Source organism: Solea solea, chromosome 8 (genome assembly GCF_958295425.1).
Source record: "Solea solea chromosome 8, fSolSol10.1, whole genome shotgun sequence".
In the NCBI taxonomy this organism is placed as follows: Eukaryota; Metazoa; Chordata; class Actinopteri; order Pleuronectiformes; family Soleidae; genus Solea; species Solea solea.
This window is the reverse complement of record NC_081141.1, coordinates 17,972,678-17,988,766: the sequence shown is the minus strand read 5'-3', so window position 1 is coordinate 17,988,766 and position 16,089 is coordinate 17,972,678. Positions and strand designations below refer to the sequence as shown.

The 16,089-nt window shown below is 40.2% G+C and overlaps 1 protein-coding gene across 4 annotated transcripts in view; it reads left to right on the top strand.

Annotated features, from left to right (window-relative positions):
• The first annotated feature begins 590 nt into the window (after positions 1–590).
• smtnb (smoothelin b) overlaps positions 591–16,089 on the top strand; it is a 54,475-nt gene continuing 38,976 nt past the window's right edge. For 3 of the 4 annotated variants that reach the window (XM_058635324.1, XM_058635323.1, XM_058635325.1), the window contains exon 1: positions 592–931. In XM_058635324.1, coding sequence (XP_058491307.1) covers positions 881–931 — 51 coding nt within the window. In that variant the 5' untranslated portion in view covers positions 592–880. Of the gene's footprint in view, positions 932–16,089 lie in introns of all 4 variants that reach the window. The other variant, XM_058635322.1, reaches the window with a different exon arrangement.

Genomic DNA, 16,089 nt, shown 5'->3' with positions numbered 1-16,089 from the left:
TAGATGAGCTTGATGCTCTTTCATACCCATCCACACACACCGCAACATGGGGTTACGTGTCTTGCTCAAGGACACACATAGACCAGCAGAGCCAGGAATTGAACCCACAGCCTTCCAGTTGAAAGACAACTCACCCTATTACTGAGCTACCATGGCTCAATCCTAACTCCTCACTTTTTTTTAGTACTTTTACTTCTAAAACTCAAGTAGATTTTATATCAGAAATTACTTTTGATACATATGTAAATTTCATCTACTTTTACTTTTAAGAATTTTACTTTAGTAATATTATTTTTGACTAAGTGACTTCAACTTCTATCAAAGTCATTTTCTAGTAAGATACTTATACTAATACTGAAGTATCCCTTTAAGGTACTTTATACAAGACTGTAAGAATGTCAACATCTCCAATCCATCGCTCTTGCACCAAGGTGGCACTAATCGCCCTCCATACCCGGGTGCTGTTCTGTGTAGTTCCCACGCAGCGGCGCGCTTCTAATGAGCTCCCGGAGAAGCCGGGGACAGAGAGGGGCGGGGCCTACACCTTTAGAGTGGGAATCCTCGGTTCAAAAAAGCTGCCAACGTCTCTGTTTAAAAGCGTGCTGTCCTCTCTGTGTCTTCAACACAACTCAGGAAACAACAGGGACATGCTTTCCGGCAGCGGGACACCAGGTTTCCTCCTCTGACTCAGAAGAACTTTATTTAACTCCGCTAAAGACTGAGAGTGACTGAACTAAGACAGACAGAAAATAAAACAGACAAACAAAGAGGCACAAGTTATCAAAAGCAGCTCGGAGGTCGTGCAGGTGGCGGTTGTGGGCTGTTAAAACACAGAAGGACACGTCTCTGTCTCACCTGGGTCCGACCAGAAAGTCGAAAAATGTCCGTGGACAGTTATTCAGCGCTGGACGAGTCTTCTCTTCGAGCCTTGGTGAGTAGATGGGGGGAGATGTCCAGAGCTGAGGTGGAGGTGATGGTTTTATACACCTGTGTGCTCGACTCAGGACGATACTGAACTTGATGAAGTTGTTTCAGACATGGTTCATTCTTTTTACTGGAGGCTTTGACTCCATATATGTTCATAGTAGGAGTTGTTTTCATAGTCGATTAATCTTTCGATTATTTTCTTGATTAATCGAGTACTTGTTGATTAGTGTTTCTCAAACCTGGAAATTATGTTCTCAAATGTCATTTTTTGTCCACAAACCAAAATGATTTTGTTTCAGTGATTTATTTGGTATAATGTAAATATTTTGTGCTATAATGTGAATATTTTCTGGTTAATCTGCGACATAACCAGAAAATATTCACATTTAACAGGTTGAAAAAGCAGAAAACTCCCAAACCGAAGATTAATTTAGTAATGATTAATAATTTTGCAGCCCAAGTTCATAGCTTCATGATGTTTTAAAAGCAGATCAAATGGCACTCAAACCCCTGATCACAGATTAATTGTCAGTAAATAAAATAAAATCGTAATATAAAACAAAGTTGGCAGTAGAGTGACTCACATACTTATTGTGGTAATGGATTGATTGTGTGTTATTCACATATTCTTTAGGCGTGACTGCGAAACATGACATTTTAAGGAGGTCACCTTGTTTCCACATGATAATCAATGGACTTCCATTTGAAAGTAGTTGTAGTTTATTTCTAACATGCAAAAAATATATAAATGAAATGAGCAACAATAACAAAATAATAATACAAATAGTGGTCAATCAGAGACGACCTGAGATAAGAAAACAACGCATCGATTAAATTTACATATCTGAAAAGTGGAGGGAAGAGGTACAATTGATTTAATCCCACCCCTTCTCCATAAAGTATAAACAACAATTATATTTATCTTTCCTCTGGTTCGTCCATCAAACGCTCGTCGCAAACAGATAAACAGTAACTTCTTGTAGTGCACACCCTTAGAATTTTGAAATGCCTTAAAAACCACCTTTCCCTTTTTATTGAATAATTTCTGTCAGATTATTGACAATTTTGATTTCTGATTTGCTGTATCACCTGTTTCTATTCTTGTATTTTGTTATTGAAATATCTGTTCTCTTGACTTGGAAGAAAAAACAAACCAGCATGTAGGAAGTGTCACGCAACTTTTTAATAAATGGCACTTTTTATACTAAACAGTCAATTGAATCCGTCAAATTATAGTATATAATATAATAGTATATAAGTAAACCAAGCCGTGAAGAAAGTAAGTTGGTTCAAGTCCAGCCATGAAGATCAGAACTGACTCAAACAAAACATTTAGTTTTGGTCTGATTTCTCATGACACACACACAACAGCAGACATAGTGTAACTCCATTACAAAATAGTGGAAGTAAAGTCGTATTAATTTCGCTTGCGGCTGATTCACCTGACGTTATAATTAAGAGTGAGCAGCTGGTTTGTTGCATGTAGAGCAGAGAGCTCTGACTCCCTGGTTCACGTTAGTCATGTCCCAATTATTTCCTGAGGCAGAGGACGACGAAACATCTGTCTAACACGCGTATATCATCACACCTGTAACACAGACACATTTACAAGGACATGTGACTCACTCTGTCCTTGTTCAGACATAGCTGCACAGGCGTGAATCACACGTACCCATACGCAACCGTCGTCAGTGAATGAGTAAAAGGTGTTTCATTTTGTCTTAACTAATACAGATAAAAAGTGAGAGTTTTTTGTTTCTTTTGTCACCTTGAGCCCTTAAAGCCCAGCTCTATTTTCTTTTATCACAGTTTCTGATCAGGGCTCTGATCAGGGCTCTGATCAGGGCTCTGTCCTGATTTAATTTAACAACTAACAAATGCCTTGCTGAGTGGCTGTCAGATTACTTCTCTGTATGTTAATGACCTCTAGAGTCATTATCCTCACTAGCTGCTTTCCCAAGAATCAGCGCCTTAAGAAGAGGCCGTCTCGATTTCTGTTCCTGGAACACCAGTAAACCTGATGAGAGACGGCAGTTTACTTTAGATCCAGACATAAAATAATGATAGTGAGTGTTTTGTTGACCTGTGCGATGCGATTATTATTCAGTCTGGAATCTTCTGGTCATGTGCTTCAGTTACTTTCTTCTCATAAATCACTGAACGGACAAACTAATGTCAAAAGTACCATTATGATAGTGGTGGATCAGGGGGAGACTCTCCTCAAGCATAATTATTTACTTTGAACTTTGCTCTTGGCTCCTTTGATCATTCAGGTTTTTTTTCATAGAGGGACAGAGCAGGAATGATGACGGTTATACTGAGCATATTGTTAGAAAATAGACTTAGAAGATCTCAAGTATAGTGTGAACTCTTTTAGTTTCCTTTTCTGGTCCGTCAATGCATTTCAGAGATTGCTTCTAATTGTAAATGTACGTTTAAAGCTGCAGTGCTTAACTTTCTGTTCTTGTTCATCTGTTTGGTCTTTGTGAACAGAAACAATGTTATTTGTATTCTGCATCTCTTTACCTGACAACAGGTTCCATCAAGCAAACACTTTCAACCTGACCTGAGAGAAAAGGTAGCCTTGTTTCCACTCGGGGGTGGGGTAGAAAAATGGTACGGTCCGGTTGGACCTAGATTGGCTCCACTCACGACGGTCAGTTGATTGGCCGGTGTTTCTTCAACGCCCGCAGTCTATTCTCATACAAAGCTTGACGTCTTTTTGAGACAAACAGCCACAAACCGAGCTGGAAGAAAGAGCTGCTGGATGTTCTCCATTGTAGCCTGTTGTGTTGTTTGTTCTCGCTGATGTGGCACAGCCCACGCCCTGCCCACCAAGTAAAGGTACTGTTCTCAGTCGAAATGCAAGCCTGACCCAGGGCTTTACCATTCCAAACTGTACCATACTGTACCGTACCATGATGGAAACACTGCATTTTTGTGTATACACTGGCAACGCAGGGGCTGGCGGCCATTTATACCACCAAACTACTACTGCAGTAGAATTCACATTCTTTGTGTTTTCAGTCATACTTGCAACTTGTCTGCAGCTGTCTGTACTTTTATTAGCACAATGTTGCTTCCTGTGTGCAGCGCCAAAATGTCGCCAGGTGATTCAAACACCGGTTCTACTGATAAACTCCGAGACGAAGAGAGTCGCTCGGTGCTTAATCGGCATTGTGTGAACTTTGACGATGCCTTGAATCCCATGGGCATGTCTTCTATATTTAAAAGTTACGCAACACAGTTAATTGTTATCAGACATATCAAGCTCGTCTGATATCTCCCTGTGCAGTCTGTGCTCTGCAGGAACTTGCCTCCAAATTGCTGTTATTGTCCACAGAGAGTCTGCAGTGTCAGGCACAGGAATTTATGGGTTTTATCGTCACGTGATGCTGAGAACTGTGAAACCCGGCTTCAGAAAAAGTCTCGCCTCCTCTTTACTGGATCCGTGGATCTGAGCGCCGTCCACGTCGCTTCCCTCCCTCAGATGTGACCACCAGCTATAAAGTCACCAAAATATCCCACATTTCCTCTGACAGTTGTGGTGACTTGAGTGTCAGGATTTTCCACACAGTGAACTTTGTTTCAAAGGGAACAAACGTATTGTTGAGAGGAGAAGTTCATGTGGAACTGCAACTCGTGTCTTTTCAGTTGAAATGAAACGCAACACAACTCTGTGGAATTTGTGAAATAATGTTTTTAAGGATACCTTAGGACATGGCTTAATGAAAATGGTGGAGAAGCTGCTTTAAGAAGGAAGACACCAACTCCAAGTCTCTGTTGAGCTTAATGAACTAAACAGTCAGAAGGTCATATGGCGGCCTCTCTAACGCCACTAATCCTGTCCCTTCACTTCTATTCAAAGCCCAGGCTGTGTTTTCTATTGCTCATTTAATCCCCTTCCATGGCAACCGGGAAAAGCCTTTTCCTTTCTCAAGGGCCACCACAATAATTTAAATATCCACAAACATAATCAGTTGGTGTCCCAGTTTCTTTGGGAGAGGAGCTGAGAGGACATTTTCTGTGGGTCAATCTCAAGATTTGTGGACTCGCATGGAAAAAAAAAAAGGAAAGAAAGAAAGAAAACAAACTTCTGCTGAAGCCAGTCTGAGAAAACTTGTTCCCTACAAAACCGCCACTGTCACTTAAATACAGATTTTTATCAGATGATTGCCTGTTCCCAGGGTGATGATTATCAGTTATATCACCACTGAATCTGCTGTGTGGCCATTGTTTCCTGTGTGTCAGTGTGTCAAACCTGCAGGACGAGCCAGATCTACAGGTGCCTGCTGCTGCTGCTGCTGCTGCTGCTGCTGCTGCTGCTGCTGCTGTTGTTGCACTTGTACACCTGCTGACTCAGCTAAATGTGAGGTTTGACTGTAGCATCTGTCAGTCCCTCCGTCCCGTCCCTTCTAATTATCTCTGCAACCCTCCAGCTGCTGTGCGTCAATGGAAGAATGCAGGAGGAGTTGACTTTTTACAGTGTTGACTGTAGAGCTGCAGCTAACCATTATTTGCATAATAATTTTAATCAAGTACTTGTTTGGTCCATAGAAGTTTGAAAAATGTTGGTCGGTGTTTGCCAAACCTGGAAATGAGGATATTCTTGAATGCCTTGTTTTGTCCACAAACTAAAATGATTCAGTTTTAATGATTTCTTTGTTGTATGGAGCAAAGAAACCAGATAATAGTTCCATTTATGAAGTAGGGATGGCACGATACCACTTTTTTGTGTCCAATATCACAAAATCGAGTATGTACCTATATCGGTCAATACGGCCATTTTAGACCTTTTAAACTAAGAAACTGTCTAAGTAACTGTGTAACAAATGTTCTTCTCCCATAAAGAAGAAATAAATGGCCAACAAAAAATGCTGTTGCTGATGAAGATTATTTGTTCAACATCGGACCAATACCTATACTGAGTATCGTATCGGCTCATCCCTATAAAGAAGCTGAAAAATCAGAAAGCTTGTTTAAATTATTGAAAAAACACTCAAGTCAATTGATCGATGATCAAAATAGCTGACCATTTAGTAATCGACTAAGTCTATTAAGGTTAAGACTGTCAGTATTATCTGTCTCTGCTGTCGCTGTCATGAAAGAATTCATTTTGAATGGTCAGGACTGCACGGACACTTTTACGAGGCTGATTTCACATGCTGGGTTTCTCACATAACCGTTGTTTTAACTGGTCCTGCGAGCCATGTGACTTCTTTTCTCCCCGGTGAGCAAGAGAAGCATTCACACAGGTTTAACATAGGGCAGTTTTCACTCTTTGGTCCAACCGTGGTGATATATGGGGCCCTCGGGGCTTCTTTTTATGGCTCTCTGGACGCTTTGTCCGTTGACAAGGGTCCAACGGTTACAGTTGGAGAGGAAGAACATATTTGTTTTCTATTCTCTCTGTGCAGTCCCCATGTTCTCTTTACCCCCCCAGAGGTGCAGTCCTAAATGTCAGCCTCATCATCAAGAAGAAATAAATTGGAAAAGTTATGTTACATTATGTAAGTGCTGTGTGGGAGGTTTTGAGATACTTTTATTGGTGTTTTTCTTAGGTCTGCTACTCGCACACCGGAGCAGAATTTGTTTTGATTTGGGTCACATTTTGTTTTTTTATGGTCCAGTGTGTAAGATTGAGCTGCAGTTATTTCCGTTTGGCAGAAATGGAACATTATAAAATATTTATATTGTTTTTCTGGGTGTACACCTGAATGTATAATCACCCTCATGTGGAGGATGAAATGGTAGACAATGAATGAATGAAAGCTGCAATGCGTAGCTTTTGGTGATTTGGTGAGGTTATTATTTGCCTTCTGTTTGGCCTTTATGAACAAAAACTATGGAACATTATTTATATGCTTTTGCGTCCTTTATCTAAAAATGGGCTCTGTCAGGCAATACTATCAGACCTGACTGAGGGAGTGTTTGTGTTAAAATGATATAAAGTATATCACGATAGAACCTTTCCTCGATATAAAGACGAGATACACTTGATATGACTTCGATGGAACTAATTTCATCCACGTTTTTGACAGATAACCCAAACACCAATGACAATGAGCGAAACGGTGCTTTGAACCAATCATGTGGCTGGGACAGCTGCAGCAAGTTAGGTTCACGCATGTAGTGTACAGTAAGACAAGCAGGGAGACGCACATGTGTTAATATCGATATGAAAAAAAAGCATACTGTATATTTTAAGATTTTTTTTTTTCTGTATCACCCAGCCCTAGTGGCAAGAAACATTAATGCAATCAAACTGCTAAAAGACTAGCAGCAGAATTTGCTCTGTGACGTTTTGTGGACGTTTTCCGGCGACAGTAGCTCAGTGCTAGGTTGTGGGCTCCGCTTGTCTACGTGCCGATGTGTCCTTGGGCAAGACACTTGAAAGTGGGAGTGAATGGGTGTGAAGGGTAAAACTGTAGCATAAAGCAGCTTTGAGTGGTCATCAAGACTAGAAAAGCTCTATATCAATACAAACCACATACTAAGAAACACGGATGAGCTTAATACACGTTGTGTGCACTCGTTTGGCAAAGGTTTCAATGTAATGGGTGTTTCGTTTATACTCTAAAATAAAATTAATTGAAATGACAAGAGATATCAAAGAAGCTTCACATTTGACGGCAGTGTGTTCTGAGGAGCGGAGGATACAAGCTGTTGCATGCAGCAAATCTTCCCCTTTGAATACAGCTCTCCCAACTCCTTGCTGTAAAGACATGCAAAGAAAGAAGAAGAAAAGGGTCTTTTAAGTGTTTTATGCCTCTGACCGTTAATGACACCTGGTACTTTGGTAGTTTGTGCTGGCAGTTGGTGCCTTTGACCTCAATTGCTGTTTATAGGGTGTTTTTCTGGGTCTATCCCTCACTTGGAGTGGAAAAAAAAGTTTTTTTGAGACTCTAAACTACTAGCACACAGTTCAAAGTGTGTGCACACCTGATTTATTTTTCTTTCTTGTTCGGCCTGTCAACATTCTCGCAGGAATTTATGCTCTCATTATGTCCACAAAAGCATTTCCCTTTATGAATATTTTGTCAGTGGGGGAGAAAATGGAGAATTGTTCAATGTTCAGAGCAGCTTTTCCTCTCTGAAGTGACAGCGCCTGACTTATCTCCACAGTTGCAGTGACAGGCTGGAGCCCATCAAGATCAGTTCAGTTTGCTGAATGCAGACTTTAGCCTCTGAAGACCCAAATACGCATGGGAGCAAAGAGATAAGAAGTTACTTGTTTGTACGATAAAACAGGAAATTTGTTGCTGGATAGTGCTATAAATAGCCGGTCCTTCGTGTATTTCTGGTCTATGGCCTTTAGTAGGTTGTTGCTGTGGAACAAAAAAAATCATCACAAAATCGGATGTATTTTAGTCTTTGTATAAAGTTGAAATTGAGTTCAGTGTGTTGCATTTTTCCTTACTGAAGTGTACACTTTTTTTTTTTTTTTAGAAACACGAGCTGGTGTTTGACAATGAGGAGCAGTACTTTATAATTATTTCAGGAGATATACGAGGCAGTGTCCTGTCATTTTAAACTTAACAGTGAGTTAGAGAATGCCTGTGTCAGTGTGGTAATGTGATTACATTCTCTTGAATTAACAGTTTGTCACTGTGCATTAGCTTGTGTGCCACGGTGTAAACATCTGCTCATGCGGCTCGTCTGCGAGATCTGCTGTGACGCAGGGTCACGCGATAGAGCCAAAATGGTCATCTATATAATATGTTCTGATCAGTAGATATTGAAGATAAGCGTCAGATACTGAAAAATAGATTTTTGTACTTGTTTGACAGTCGAAGAAACTAGTTAATTGTGTCTTCATGGACAGAAATGGGATGTTTACCTCAGTGTGTGTGTGTGTGTGTGTGTGTTTTGTGCAATGCATACAATATGTGGCTTATTTGTTAAGATTACTAGATGCAAAATGCATTTAGTTTATCATAAAACAAATGTGTGCAGTATTATTGTACATGTCTCTCAGCATCAGCTGGACTGCTGTCTGTGCAGTACAGACTCAGTCAATTAATACACAATATTCTCGGTTGATAAATGGATTTGTTAAGTGACAATTGAATCACTTTGCCCTCTGAGCTGCTCTGGTCTTTACGACTGTCTGCACTGCTAAGTGATCCAGCAGACAGGGTTTCTGTCCGTGATCTCCATCTGTCTGGATCATGTCTCCAAATGGAAAAGGTCTGGATAAGGGATTTTAAAGGTGTGGGTTTTTTCTGTCTCCCTCCTCTGTCTTCTTTACCCCCACCAGGCGTCTCGGTTACAATCCTGAATTTAGATGTTTAGTGCTCTTTACGGTCATGTCCTCATATACAAGCAAACCCTTTTCTGTGTTTTTTTTCCTCTCATCAAACCAAAATAAATGGAAGATCGGTGAAGATTCTTCTTTGTTTACTTGTGTTGTCACTGAGATGAACTTGTTTTTGCAGTACCATACAACAGGCTAAAGTGTCTTTCACACAGGAAACACCATATAGCTTTCTGCAGGGTCATAAAAAATGTGGCTTTTCTGCCAAGTAACATGCTAAATTAGACCTTTTTTAAAAAAAAAATAATAATAATAATATAATTACCATACCACTTATTGCCAGCCTGGGAAAGGATATTTGAAATGGAAACTATAGAATGAAAGAGGGAGAGAAACGTAAATGCACAGCCACACGTCAGAGAAATGTAAAAACACACTATAGTCAGCTTTTTCTATAGCAACTCCCTCAGGAAAGTGTAATTTCCTGAGATCCACGAGAAATCACCAAGCGGATGTTGATGTTTTTCTTTCCAGCTCACTGTTGTTAATGTTATGGCATTCTTCAGATATACACAGCTGATCTGTTCAAATTTGTTTGCTTTTTGTGTCTGTCAGCGCATGACTCACACTCCTATTGTCATAGTTGCTGTGGGTTTTCGGAGTCAGTGTGGCTGGCTCTCATGGATCCATTAGAACAAACTGTTTGGACTCTGCAGCCACCCAAAGTACTTTCACCCTTCTTCTGTTTCCTCCTTGGGGACGTTCCGCTCACTACCTCAGTCGTAGCTCATTAAATAAGAAGCTGGTGATGCAGGGATTCAGTTTTAATGTCTCATATTTGGTACCTGCTCACAGGTAAAGGCCAACTAAGGTGCAGAATCCAATCTTTCTTATGTCTTTATTTATGAAATGTCCACCTTTCTTCATCAGATTAATCTGTAAAGAAGGTTAAATAAATAGACCCAGATCTCAGGCTTTTTAATCTAATAATTCAGGATTGGTTGCTGTGATTTTACACATCTCCGTGGTAAAGAACCCTTTAGCAACAAAAGACATTTGAGAACATCATCATTTTGAGGTTTGGGAAACACTGATCAACATTTTCATTTTACAGACCAAACAACTCATCAATCAATCAAGAATATGATTAACAGATTTACTCATTATGAAACTAATCATTAGTTACAGTCCTGAGGCTGAAAAGGCATTGAGTTATAGATTTTTTTCTTTAGCAGTCAGCGAAACTCAAACTGAAACAAACGTTGTCAATGAATCCCCAACAATTTAATCACGTACTGTAAGTGGGCAGGTACGTGATTAAAATCAGGTTGTAGACAGCTTTGTGTCTCTGTTGGATGACGTAAAACTGATGAGGCTGGCAACACAGTAACTGACCTGGATACCGCTCTGTGACCTGACCTGCAGAGTGTGAGATAAACTGAACCAAAATGTCTCACTGAGGCAGTTTAATGAAGGAGAATTTGTATCAATGTAGATGATTTAGGTTAGTTTTTTCATGTACACTGATGTATATCAAAAGTGGCATAGATAAGAAATCATGTGAAAACCTGGCACAAAACTGAGCACCCAGTATTTAGCACTTCAGATCATTGAGCACGAGTTGGCACGTGGCATTCACTGCACTAATGTTAACCTTTGTCCAATAAGCTTACGTTGCTAATATGCTCGACATGTCCACCAGTGCATCATTACAGTTCTATCTAACGTTTTTTTGAAGCCTGTACCCCCCTCTGACCCACATGCATTCCTTCAGTCTGTCTGCTCTTTATGCCTGCTACCTCAAGTGTAAAGGGGCACACTGTTCTCCCTGGTCTGCTTTGGGCCTTTGTCCTTCCATCCATTTATATAAGTAAAGGTTTAGCTTTCCTACATGTGGAGCTGCAGTTGGAGAGCACGTTGCCACATGTACACTAATCCCTCCCCCTCACTCCTTGCGTTCTTGTATATTTCACTGAAACTCTCATCTTTTCTTGATCCCAGACAATGAAAGCTTACTGTAGGCTGTAACACGATGAGATTTAACCTGGGCTCCTGGTTAATTTCTTTGTTTATTTTTTTTGTGTGTGCAGAGAGGTAACTGAAACTCTCTCCATTGGAAAAACTGCTAGTCCCATGCCTTGCAGGGCTCTCGTGTATCCCAGTTTTATGTCAATTTTTCAGTGGGTGTGGTGCATGAGCTGGTCCAATATATGCAGGTGTTGAGAAATGATTTATAGGCGTCTCCCGGATTCAAATTGGAGTTTTCCCCAAAGGAATACACTAAAGCCTTCAGTCGATCAAAGTTTTTTGTTTGTGTCTGTCTGTGCTAGTCCAGCTTTCTCAATGGCAGCTGGTAATCCACTTCAGCTCTACTGCATGGCGTGTCCCAAGTGTCCTTATAAGGGCAAACTCGCTTGTCGGCTCAATACAATGAGTTTAAAGCACTGATCTGATTCCGACTGGATGCACTTTAACCTCATCCTGCTCTGGAACTAATTACCACAGCCTCTTGTTTCATGCTTGGCAACTCTGACCCTCACTCATACCAATGCACGTGAATGCACAAGTATGCACACAATCCGCATTTCTCACTGTATATCTAACCCCATGATGTGTCTTTTAAATTATCTCAAAGTGTCAAAAAAGACAGAAGTGTGAACTACAAAGGCAGTAAACAACACACACACTCTCACTGGGAGTCAAAAGGTCAGGATTTGGTCTAAGGGGTCATGTGCTTTCAGGGCGTGTGTGTTTGTCAGAGCTAGGGAGGGGTAACAGTGCCTTTAACACACCAGGCTGTGATGTTTGACCTGACCTTTGCAAACCACATAACAACATAATGAGAGAGTAACGAATATAAGGCTAGGTATATGTAATGTTTGCACTATTCTTGTTACAACCCTCAGTTTTTTGGGGGGGACCAAATAACCTTCCCATTCTTAGAAATTAGAATTTCCACATGGGCTATTATTAGAAATTATGTTTCATAAGAAAATCATTTTGTTTGTTATTTTTGAAAAAAAGAAAAGAAAAAAAATCTAATTTCCTTAAATGTTGAATGTCTAAATATAAATAGTACAAGGAAGGAAAATAAACTTAAAAATCTTATTATGGTGTTACAGGCTAAATGATTTAGATTAGAGATGCATGATTTGGTTAAAAAAAGCTCTTGTGATTGAACAAGTATGAAAAGACTACTTTGAAATGGATTTTTAGATCTCGACATATAAAAAAACATCTACACAAACTTCAGACTTTGTACAGTATTGTTTTCAAAATAGTAGTATCTTAGGAAGTCAGATTTCTTTTTGTAAGTGGGAAGTCTTGGCCCAACACCCATAAACACACCTGTAATTAAATAAACATTTTAAGCCTCCAGGCTGGCTTTCAGCAGTCTCTTTATTGCCCAGGATGTTCACTGTCATGTGATTATCATACTTTTCTTTGTTCCGTTTAAGGTGCTGATACAAATTTATATCCAAAATATCAGTATACGACTGAGCGAGGTTTGTTTTTTTGTCATCAATTCAGCATCAATCTGCTTATTGACGTGCGTTTCTGTCTGGTGTGGGACACTGGATGCTCATTTGACCACTGCACACGCTTCACTGCCCAAAAACTGATGGGTCATTTCTTTCCTGATGACCGTAGATAATGAGCCGACTGAATGCAGACAGAGAATAGCTTGTTGCATTCGCACAGGCACAATTCTATTTGATTAGACGATGGCCTTGAGTGGTTACATCATCACATTGTGATTTGATTAACTGTGTGGCACTGATTAGAATCCAGTTATACTTGATTAAAGAATCTGGTTAAGCATTTAGCTGCAAACGGTAACACTTTCCACATTTTGCTCCACGGTGAGGTCACATTTCAATGGTACAGAAACTAAATATACTACAGAGGCCTGGCCTAATGTCTGTGCCACACCTATACCTTTTATTTTAGCAAAACAATATTGACGGGAATCGTAGTTAATGCTAATGTAACTACAGAAGTAAAAGTAGGTATAATGTCATTGTAAAGAAGCATATCTAAACTGGAGGATTGAGCTTGGAAATTAAATGTTCACCACCTTTTAATCCATGTTTTAGTTACTAAAATGTCTCATGTTACAGTGAAAAACAGACTAATCAAACATATAATACGTAAGATATCTACATTAAAATATCTGAAAACCGAAAAGACTAGTGTTATATATTTTGTTGAGTTGTTGAGCCAAAAAGTTTCCAACGTTCTAAACCCATAGAAATGTAATGTTTATTCAAGACGTCGTTTCTTATTAACGTCATCTGCTATAACTTTTGCGGCCAACCCCCGAAGAAGAGCGAAGAAGGAGATATTTATTACCACTAATATAATATGTGTGTTTTTCAATTTTTTTTTTTTCCATTTTGTTGTGTGTATTTGTCAACAATGGATCATACGGACTCATTTGTGTTTGCTGTACATTCTGCCGCTAAAGCTCTCCCTGTAAAATGCAAACACACAAGGGAACCAAATAAGACAACAATTCCCATGATCCCACACTGCTTCCAAACATCATCAAAGTATGTCTTGTTTTGATGGCGAGACCCTTAGCAGCAACAAACTGCTTCAAAAAAAGTCTTCAAACAAGCAGCAAAGAGGCCTTTAACCAAGACAAATCTGAGCTTGTACATCGTTTGTTTTTTTTATTTGCACACTACTTAAGCCGAGTGCTCAGTCTTATTTCACTCCCACTGATTTAACATAATCGTATTACAGCGCTGCGACCACAGGTATAGCTGTGCAAGTTCACCTCAGTTATGGATGGCAGACCAACCTAAATAGAGGCTCAGTATATGTTCGACCACCTGAGAAACTTTGAGTTGGCGCCATATGTGTCCCCGTGAGGCTGCGGCAGAGCAAATTTAGCAGAAATCTGTGCATGGCAGATGAGTTCAGACAGACTTGCTGTCCTCAGAAGGGTGTCACCAGCTGCTCGGGATTACTGCTAAACCCACAAACACTCTCTAATTGATGGTGATTGATTGAGCTGCTGCTGCAGTCAAATGTCTTTGGATAGGTTTGTGGTTTTGATTCTGTGGAAAAGCTGCTGATTGGCAGGAAGTGAGTCAAGGGTGCACACAGTACATGCTTTTGCAGGCCCTGGTTGTGATTCATGCAAACACTGTCTTTGTATGTTGATCTTTATCACAGTGTAATTCCTTCTAAATACATTAAGTAGGGATGAGCCGATATAACACTCGGTATCGTGTCATTCTGATGTCAAAATCACTTGATGGAGAAAAGTAAAATCAAATGTCCTGTAAATGTTTTAATAAACATGGGCAATAAGAGATATGTCTGCCACCATCTGTCATGTGACAGGATGTGAGTTGGGGCAGAAAATGTGTTGTTTTTAATATGGCTGGTGGTAAATTTATCTGCACAAATGTCTTAACACCAGAGTTAAAAAGGGATGAAAGACTGTATCGGACTAATATCGGTTTTAGTAGAACTGCAGGGTTGTGATATTGGTAATGTATTAAGCTATGTTTCTACAGTACATTTTTTGGCATTTCCATTAGGAATTGTACCAAAATAACCAGCCCCAAGCATTCTATTCTATGGTACCCTCTATGGTACTATGGTATAGTACAATGGTATGGTAGGGTTATAGTGATTGGGTGACAGAAAAAACTCCCTTGTGATTGGTGCAAATATCCCCAGGAAGTTGAGACACACACCCGCAGTCTATTCTCATACAAGTCTTGACGTCTTGTTGAGACAAAGCTGCTTGATGTCCTCCATTGTTGTCTGCTGTGTTGAGTTTGTCAGCCCACACCCACCTACCAATTAAAGGTCCTGTTTTCAGTCGGAACACAAGCCTGACTCTGGGCTTTACCATTCCAAATCGTACCGTACTGTACCAAACGGCACCGTACCATGATGGCAACTGGGCCTGTTTTTGTAAAAAAATATCTAATTGCGACTATTTTGACAGGAATTGAGATTGCGATATGATTCACAGTATATCATTGTTCACATTTTCATATTTAAAATGATTAATGTGTGATATTTGTGCATATCTGTGAGGAACAAAACATGTTCTCTTCAGTCTGTTGCATTAGATGTTTATATCAAGATCTATAGTTTATCTAAAATAATATTTTGAGACGCATTTTGGCTTTAAAAGATATTGCGCCTCCTGTTATTTGAATGACTGTAGTAGACTGTGTTGCGATTCATTTCGATTAATTGTTCAGCTCTAATGGAAACACAACCATTAACCATCCTTATCATTAAGTCATTAAGTGCATCTGAGAAAAGCAACGCCCATCACAGTGACTGCCCTAGTTTCTACAGCACTGCCTTTTCTCTCTTCACCCTGTCAATCACATCCATATCTCAGTGGCTGGGTCATGTGACTCCACAGAAGCCCTACAGGTGTGAAGGTGACAGTTCTGGAGTATGACAACAGCCCTGCTGTCACTCCAGGTGCTGACGGCTTGCAGAAGTCTGAGTGACTGCATGTTCTCTGTAAAACATTTGTGTGTGTGTGTGACTTGTTCTCTGACTCATGCGTCAGTTAACAGCAGCAGCAGCAGCACTGCGTGAAAGGCTTTCTGTCTGTGTGTGTAACGGCCGCTCTCTGGGTCACAGTGTTGTTATTTTAGAGACACGGTGACAGTTGGATACCCAGAGGTCTGTGCGCTGGTTTGAAAAATGCCTCTGTGAATGGTCTGAGGTGTAAGGTGCTGTCACTGAGTAACTACTCAGCTCCCACCCTCCTCCTCCTCCTCCTCCTCCTGTTCTAGCACAATCCACTCACTGTAAAGGCAACTGTCATGTGCTAGTTTTGTCAACTGGACTGTTTCTGGACCCGTGTGTGTGTTTCCATATCTGGCTCTTTAACAGTTATTCTGTTTTCTTTGGCA